We start from the raw sequence: 8,976 nt of genomic DNA on the forward strand, positions 1-8,976 counted from the left end.
GTCCCCGTCCCCGTCCCCGTCCCCACACATGGTCGGCAGCAGAGCTCTGCCAGCCCTCCCGAAGCCACCGCGCTCCCTGCGTGTAATTCCCAAAGCCGGCTCGCATCTGCTCCGGAGGGCATTCCAGCCGGCGCTGCGAATCAGGAAATTGTTCCGAGCGCCGGCCCTGCCAACGGCCGGGGGTAGATTTCTTTGATTTCCCATGCTCGGTGTCCACATCTGTAGAGGGGAACGGGGGGAATTCGTCCATGAGAATAAACGCGCTTGGAAAGCCGTGAAAACACCCTTTCAAGTCAGCCTGATGAAAACTTCATGTTCTGGAGGCTCTTTGCTTCAAGGGGAGCAATCTGTTTCGGGAGAGGAAAAGCTGTGTATTTTTCTTATTTAAACCTCCTAAATCTGCTGGAGCATTAAAAATATTTGGCATTTCCACAGCACATTTCATTCCCAGCTCCAAATGCGTTTTACAGACGTTCATTAATTAAGCCTCGCAAAACCTTGGGGAGAAAGGGAAGCAGTTGCTTATTAATTTGCTTTTTGGGTCGCTGCAGCACACGGAGACCCCGGCCAGGACTTTGGGGCTTTGTTGTTTTAGACACGAGGAGGAGTTTTAGAGGAGGAGATGTCAGCACGTGAAGAGGACACAGATGGACCCTCCTGGCACTCCATCCCCTGTCCCCTCTGGAATTTGGGGCTGCAGGAACTCCCCCCAGCTCTCCCCGGGTGTTCTCCCAGTGCTGTGCTGTTTTTTKGGGGGGGCTCCTGCCCCTCCTTCCCAGCCCCTCGTGGTTGTCCCGCTTCCAGCTCGGCTTCATTTGACACCTTCCCCTTCCTCCGGGGGCCACTCGGTGGAACGGCGGCTTTGTTKAGGTTGGAAAGGACCTTTGAGATCATCGAGTCCGAGCTGTGACCGATCCCCGCCGTGTCCCCAGCCCAGAGCACTCAGTGCCACATCCAGGAATTCCTGGGACACCTGCAGGGATGGGCACTCCAAACCCCCTGGGCAGTCTCTGCCAARGCCTGATCACCTTTTCCATGAAGRAATTCTCCCAATATCCTCCCCTGGTGCAGCTCAARGCCGTTCCCCTTTGTCCCGTTGTCCCYKGGRRSMRRWYCCSRWCCCMAARSYKKYCCYTYCYKKYSRGGGCTGTGCAGAGCCACCAGRTCCCCCTCSATTTCTCCTTTCCCCGCTCTCTCAGCCGCTCCTCATCTGATCAGCACGCCCTGATCTGTGAAAAACTTCAAACAAACGCTTCTCTTTATTACTTTTGTGTTCGTGCTGATCCTCTGAGTGCAGCTATTTCTGTCCCAGCCATGCCAGGTGGAGCAGCCATGGGAGATGTGAACGTTGCACCTCTGCTTCCCCTGCAGGAAAAGCGGGGCCGGGCTGGATCCTGTAAATGCCTTTCACGTGTTCCCCAGATCCCGCTTAAACCGAACCCCAGAAGGTCTCTCAAAGCAGGAAAAAATGCATTTATAAGGCCCTGGGAGGAAGATGTATTCCATAACTACTCTGGTGACCAGGCACGCTGACTGGTGTCATGTGGAGCAGGAACCAGGAGGGGGGAATTTCTCGTTATTTCACATCGCTGATGGGATTTCACCTCTGGCAGCAAATCCAGGAACTTTTTAGTTACCGTTATTGTTTGATTTTATGGGCCATTTGATATTTATTTTTATTTCCCTTCGTTATTYGTTGAGTGCACTTAGCCCCCATTCCCCGAGCTGCCTGCCTTCTATCTGAGGTGAGTTTTATGGTGCAGCGATCCCAGCGACTCGAACAACTGTAATATATTTATCCCATGCACGCAGCCCATCCAGGCAGGCCTGGAATTCCTACCGTGGAGAGCGGTGGTCTGCCTGGAAAATCACAGCTCTAACTGGACTGGGTTAAAAAAGAAGAAAAAAAAAAAGAGAATAAACTCCAAACTATTTACATTCCTCTTCTTTCTGATCTCGATTTCAAGCCTTCGGGATGTATTTGAGTCATATTTTCACCTTTTTTTTTTTTTTTTTTTTTTTTTTTTTTTCCCCTTGCAAAACACGAGGTCTCTCTGTGTACCTTGTGCTGCAAGCCAAGCTCTTGTGTATCCCACGGCTCCCACAGCTGGGCTTTAAAATCCACGGCCAACGCTGCGAGAGTAATGACAAAATCATGAGCTGGCAGCGCTGCCTTTCCCCCCGACCTCCCCACTTCATCCTGCTCAGGAGCAGCAATTCCTCACTGCACCGCCATCCAGGAGGGTTTTTTCCCCGATTTTTGTGAGATTTTTCCCAGCACAACAAAGCCTCTCTGCTCCTTTGTTTTCCCTTGTTGAGGAGGAGGCTGCCATGAGCTCCCTCATCCTTCCCTGGCCRTGTCCCATCCCCATCTCCCGCCTGCCCCGAGGGCGTGCTGGGTTTTTTCTCAGTGCCAGCGCTTCTCCCTGGTTTTATTCCCTCTGCGTTTCTGCTCYGCTGCTCCCCGCTAATCCCTGTGTAATCCTGGCGAGCCCAGAGCCCAGGGAAGGTCAGGAACACAGCCTGGGGGGTGCTGGGGGAGATGGACCAGCCCTTCTCCTCCCTTTTATCCTTTCCCCGTGGAGATGTTTGAGGCTAATGGAGATGGATCATCCTCTCCTTCCCCCTGGACGGGCTGGATTCCCGGTGGGATTCTCCCTCCCCAGACAGCGTCACCCACCCCGTGGAGCAGCGTTAATCGTGGATAAACTCCGAGTGTGAGCTCCGCGCCCTGCGAGCGGGAGGAGAGCAACGAGACGCATGAAATTCGCTGGTTCCACTCGCCCCAGCAGGCGGCCGGAGCCTTTTCCAGCCGACGCCTTTTCCTCCCCGCTCCCTCTCTTCTTCTTTCACGGGGGAAGCAAAATTCGTGGTGTGTGGCCCCAAAAGCAGAGTAAAGGCAGGCTGGGGTGGGATCACCTCCTCCAGCCCACGCTGGGGGTGAGGGCACGGGGGGACCCTGAGCCTGGAGTGGGTCACAGCCTTGGGGCGAGCATTGGTGTGGGCACACTCAGATCTGTATGTCCATCCTCACATCCGTGTGTCCATCCATGTCCATGTGTCCATCCTCAGATCCGCATGTCCATCCTCAGATCCGTGTGTTCATCCTCACATCCGTGTGTCCACACTCACATCTGTGTGTCTATCTTCACATCCATGTGTCCATCCTCATATCTGTGTGTCCATCCATGTCCGTGTGTCCATCCTCACATCCATGTGTCCATCCTCACATCTGTGTCCATCCTCACATCCGTGTGTCCATCCTCACATCTGTGTGTCCACACTCACATCTGTGTGTCCATCCTCATATCTGTGTGTCCATCCATGTCCGTGTGTCCATCCTCACATCAGTGTATCCATCCTCACATCCGTGTGTTCACACTCACATCCGTGTGTCCATCCATGTCCGTGTGTCCATCCTCATATCTGTGTGTCTATCTTCAGATCCGTGTGTCCATCCATGTCCATGTGCCCATCCTCATATCCATATGTCCATCCTCACCTCTGTATCCATCCATGTCCATGTGTCCATCCTCACCTTTGTGAGTCCATCCATGTCCATGTGTCCATCCATGTCCATATGTCCATCCTCACCTCTGTGTCCATCTATGTCCATGTGTCCATCCATGTCCATGTGCCCATCCTCATGTCCACATGTCCATCCTCACCTCTATGTCCATCCATGTCCACATGTCCATCCTCACCTCCACGTGTCCGCATGTCCAGCCACAGCTCCCCAGCTGACCCCAGATGGGTCTGTGCCAAGCAGGAGCCTCCAAAAGTGGCACAAACCCAGCAAGTTTCGGTTCCCATCCCCAGCACAGACCCCGTGGCATCTCCCCCTGGGCTSTGGCCGGCTCCCCGTGCCCGCGGTGCCCGCTGAGAGCTGTGGGGTCTCTCTGGCTGTGTTTGGGGTCAGCAGGCCCCCGGCAGCGCTCGGTGGCCACGCTGGGCTGCTGCTGTGCCCTCCAGAAGATCTCAGCTGCCGGGAGCTGGCCTGGCTCCACCGGGCTCGCACGCTGCAGCGCAGGAGCCGGGCCAGGCGCGGATTTCCGTCCCCTCCTGCCACCTGCTCCGTTTGCCCCCGTTCCTCACCCCGTTCCCCTGTGCTCCCGTGGCCCTGGGCCGTCCCTCCGGGATGTCTCCGCTCGGGAAGAGCGCTGGGATCCTTGGGATGRTGCAGAATGTTCCAGCAGCTCCCACTGCCTCTCCCGTGATCACAAAGCTGTGATCCTGAGCTCCTGAGCAACGCAGAGCTGCGAGTTTTAACCCCAGAGGAGATAAATGCCCACCCAGGGATGGAGTGAGGATGGGGAGGGGGACGAAGAGCTGGACAGGGGCTGAAAGCACCGTCCTGACCCCGCAGGTGGAGCTGAGCCCTTTCCCTCACAAACTCTCCTTTGGATCGAGCTTGGAGCCACCACAGAGCTCACCCGGCCTTCAAGGATGGAAACCTCCCGGTGCTGCCGGAATCGCGCAGGGCAGGACCGCGCCAGGAACGGGAAAACCCAGCCATGGGTGTCCTGTGCCCGTCCTGCTCCCTCCGACCCACCCGAGGAGCCGGAGCCGCGGGCGGCTCAACARCAACAGAACCAAAGGAAAAACAATCTCCTGGTGCTAATGGGATTGGTTCTGTCCCTACCACGCACATTCCAGCCCGGCTCGAGGGACGGCTCCGGGCCCGGCGGGGGAAGGGGAGGCTGACGGAGCCAAATCATTCCCCGTCTTCAAATGTCAGAGCAGAGCGCGGTGCCGCCGGCCGGGCCCGGAGCAGCTGCTGAGCACCAACAGTGCCGCCCGTGCGGCAGCGGAGCGGCCTCGGAGCGCAGCCAGGGACAGGCGCTCTCCATCGCTGGAAGGCCGGGAGGAGAGGGGATTCGCTCCCCTCGGCCGCGAGTTCTTGTGCCGGGCTCTGCTTTGGCCGGGCGGGTGGGGACCGGGGACAGGGTGGCACCTGCTCCGCTCCGGAGCCATCCCTGGGCTCAGGGGATGAGGGGACAGGAGGGGACCCGCTGGACAGGAGGGGACCCGCTGGGCACAGAGGGAACACGTGTTGGACACGGTTGGGACCCTCTGGACAGGAGGGGACACGTGTTGGACACGGTTGGGACCCGCTGGACAGGAGGGGACACGTGTTGGACACGGTTGGGACCCGCTGGACACGGTTGGGCCCCGTGCGGGAACCAAACCCGCTCCCATCCCGCCCCACCGAGCCGCCGACTCGCCCAGCTCCGGTACAAACCTTTTATTGGATTCCCGCTCGCAGCTCGGGGCTGGGTTTGCCCTTCGGGGAGGGCTCCGCGTTCCCCCGGAGCTCCCGGCCAGGGACCGGGGCAGCGCCCGAGCATCGCGGGCTCCACCGAGCTTCACACGCGGCCAAAAAAGCGACGACGAAAAGCGGACCCCGAAACGGACACGAGACCCCCCCACATCCCCCCAACCCGCTTCCCCAAACCCAGATGTGTGGGATGGGTGGAAGTGATGGGAGCAGCACAAAACCGGCGGGGATGGGGACCCCCCGCCCCACCAGGGCCCCCCGGCACACGGAGAGAGCCCCAAACCCCGASACGGGAGGGGACCGCGGGCAATAAGTTAATCTGTACAGACGCGATAGGTGACACGGGGGTGGCGGGGCCGTGTCCCCAGCACGGGATTGTCCCCGTGGGGCGCCGGGGGCCGGGGAGCCGCATGCCGGTGCAAATCAAACCACGAAACGATGCATGAAATCGAGTGGTGGAGAATGGGASAGGGGAGATGGGGAGGGAGGGGACCCCTCCATGCCCAGGGGCTGTGCCAGGGTGAGCCAGGGGGGTCCCTGCTCGGTCCCATTGTCACCGCCGGGACACAGAGCCATCARCTACAGCCCCACGGGCCGCCCCCGCCGTCGGGCAGGGATGCCGAGCCCAGGATGGAGCCGTCCCAGCAGCTCCCACCTCCTGTCCGAGCTTGGAGTCGGGGAAACGCCGCCCCATCCCCTGCTTGGTCCCGGCAGCAACTCGCTGGCAGCGGGACCAGCTCCCCGAGGCCATCAGGGATCGGGGAGGGGAAGGAGCCATGGCAGGGCCCCCGCACAGCTCCGGGAAGGGGCCGGCTGGGYGCTCGCGTGGGCACGGAGGCGGCGGGATCCGCTCCCGGCTCCGGCTGCCAAGGCCAAATCCATTCGCCACGTTTGGGCTCCCCGAGGCGATCGGCTCCGGCCGGCGGAAGGGAGTTCCCAGGGCCGGGGCCGGCGCCTCGGAGGCTCAGCCCAAGGTGGGAGGCCGGGGATGTGCCGAGCCAAAGCTCCGAAGGCTGCAGATTCCCTCTCTCCATCCCCCACCGCAGCCGGCTCCCTCCTGCCCAGCGCTGGAGCCGTGCCCGGAGGGCTGCGGGGCCCCGGCGRCTCCGGGCGGGAGGAGACAGCGAGTCCCGCTCCGGGACGGGCTCTCTCCGGCCTGGCAGCTCCGCTCGGGGCTCYGGGAGCCGCGATCGCAGCTCAGGGCGCATCCCTGCAGGAGGCAGAGCCGCTCTCGGCTTCCGGAGCGAGCGGGACCCGGAGATGGGACCGGGAGATGGCCCCGGGGCGGCCGGAGGGGCAGCGGGGCTGGGGCTGGGGCGGGGGCGATGCCAGGGGATGGTGCCAGGGASGAGGAGCTGGTGGGGAGGGCTAGGAGCGCTACAGGATGGTCTTGTCCAGGTCGACCTTGAGCGGCAGCGGCCCCGCGTCCTCCCCGCCGTGCGCGGGGCACAGGGTGACGGCGATGACCGGCGGCAGCGGGAACGCGCCGGGGCCCTCCAGGTCCTCCAGGTACTCCTTGTCCCCGTTGATGCTCAGCGGCTGGAACAGAGGCAGACAGAGCCGTGCAGCGCCCGAACGGGGGGCAGGACCCTCCTATGGCTATGCCTACACCCCGCGGGGTGACAGGGACCCCAAACGGGGCACTGCCCTGTCCCTCCCGGCCGTGACGGGTGTCCCTGGCACTCCGGGGGCCGTGCCCAGCCCGTACCTGGGTCTTGACGTGCTGCTCGGGCGCGGTCACCAGGCTGGCACAGCTGAGCCACAGCATCACCATGATGGAGAGGAAGAGGCAGGCGGCCAGGATCCAGCGAGGAAGGCCCGAGCGCCTGTAGCACCCCACCACCCCCCGCCAAAGAGAAGGGACGGGTTTATGGCGGGGCACGGGCGGCATTTGGGGTCGGGGGGATCCGCGGGGCCGCGCCCAGCCGGTCCCTGAGCACCTACTTGGACATGCAGCCCAGGAAATCGTGCTCCTGCTGCGGGGGCTCCGCGGGGCGCGCCTTGCCTTTGCCCCGCGCCTCCTTCACGGGGGGTTTGTCCCCGTTCACCCGGGAGCCTGCGAGGGGAGAGGCCACGCTGAACCGGGACCCACTTTGGGACACCCTCCGGGCTCCCCATCCCCCTGCCAGCCCGGGATTGGGGTCCCCTATCCCCCCGGGATCCCCGCAGCTTCCCACACAGAGCCCCCCGGCGTGGGTGGGGTGTGGGAAGCTGACCAGAGCCGAGAAACGGGAAATTTGTTCAGCTCTGGAGAAGTCGGACGGGAGCCAGGAGGGCTCGGAGGCTCCCAGCCCCTCCCCGCAGCCCGGACCCCCCGCACCTGTGTGGGGCTGGGGGAGGCGAGGGCTGGACCCCGATCCCGATCCCGATCCCGGCTGTGCTGGTTGCATCTCCAGAGCCTCGGGTGCTGGGTATTCCATCTCAGGCTGGGACTGGAYGGGCAGGAAAAGGGGAGAGGGCAGTGAGGAAGGGTCCCCACCCCCTCGGCACCCCCGAGAGGGTCCTTGGGACAGCCCCACCTGAAACACCACGACCTTGCCATCGTCCGCCTGCAGGTAGAAGGTCCAGGTGGAGGAGATGAAGCTCTGGGCAGAGCTGACGATGTCGTTGCAGAAGGTGGACACCAAATCCAACACGGAAAAGGACGGCAGCTTCAGTTCCAGGCTCTGCAGAGGAGCGGGGACATCGCGTCACCGCTGTCCCCTCGGGGGGACGCGTCCCACCCCGGGGTCCTGGCTGGGTGCTCGGGGCTGGAGTCCATCCTGCTTGTCCCATGGATGGGGTCAAACCCCAGGAGGGTCCCCAGGAGGATCCCATGGATGGGGTCAAACCCCAGGAGGGTCCCCAGGAGGATCCCATGGATGGGGCCAAACCCCAGGAGGGTCCCCAGAAGGGTCCCATGGATGGGGTCAAACCCCAGAAGGGTCCCCAGGAGGATCCCATGGATGGGGTCAAACCCCAGGAGGGTCCCCAGGAGGGTCCCCAGGCCAGGACTGCGATCCCTGGGGTGCCCACCCGGCTCTGGAGCCATCCCCCGACCCCAGGACCGTCCCCTCGGGCGGGGATCGCCCTCCTCTGCCGGGGACAATGGGAGCGGAGCAGCCGCGATGCCGAGGGCGTTGCTCTCCTGGCAGCCTCTCGGTGCCCTGGATTCTTGGCCGTCGCGGCAGTTTGTTATTTTTAAAGCATCCCTGCTGGAATCCGCTTGGCTGCTCCCTGCCACTGGCTCCGAACATTTTCCGACAGCCCCTTGCACGGTCAAACCAGCAAACAGGAAATAAATAGGTCAGATTCTGTATCTAATTATTATGCTAAATCTGCTTGGCCTGCTCGYCTGGGAACCCGGGCAAAAACGTGCTGGGTGGGTGAAGGGGGCGAGGGCCCTCCCTGTCACCCCCGGTCAGCCCCGGATGCTCATCCCCGGCCTTGGAAATGGGATTGGACACCGGGAATGTCTCAAAACCAGGCTGCAAAGGGGTTTGCAAAAGAGCTTTTCACTCTTTTTATTCTTTTTCATCTTTGCCCGCATGTGCACCAAGCCAAAAGCCTCTTCCTTGGGCCAAAGTCTAATTTAATTAATTGGGCARAAGCTGGATTAATTAAATGTAGGAGGGGAAAGCGTTGCTAATTGCTGGGAAGGATAACAAATCAAACCGGGGGGGAATCTGCCACGATCCCCAGCCAGATCCTCTCACCTC

General features: G+C 61.6%; 1 protein-coding gene across 1 annotated transcript; it reads right to left on the minus strand.

Annotated features, from left to right (window-relative positions):
• Positions 1-6,649: 6,649 nt before the first annotated feature.
• On the minus strand, positions 6,650-7,968 carry TMEM59L (transmembrane protein 59 like; the record flags this gene model as incomplete). The annotated part of the gene is made up of 5 exons (XM_057385822.1): positions 6,650-6,817; positions 6,987-7,104; positions 7,223-7,334; positions 7,599-7,710; positions 7,798-7,968. Coding segments are annotated over 5 exons (675 nt in total), but the record flags the coding sequence as incomplete, so codon positions are not given.
• Positions 7,969-8,976: the final 1,008 nt, after the last annotated feature.

This window comes from Malurus melanocephalus, unplaced genomic scaffold (assembly GCF_030028575.1).
Source record: "Malurus melanocephalus ecotype Western Australia unplaced genomic scaffold, MMel_1.1 scaffold_876, whole genome shotgun sequence".
In the NCBI taxonomy this organism is placed as follows: domain Eukaryota; kingdom Metazoa; phylum Chordata; class Aves; order Passeriformes; family Maluridae; genus Malurus; species Malurus melanocephalus.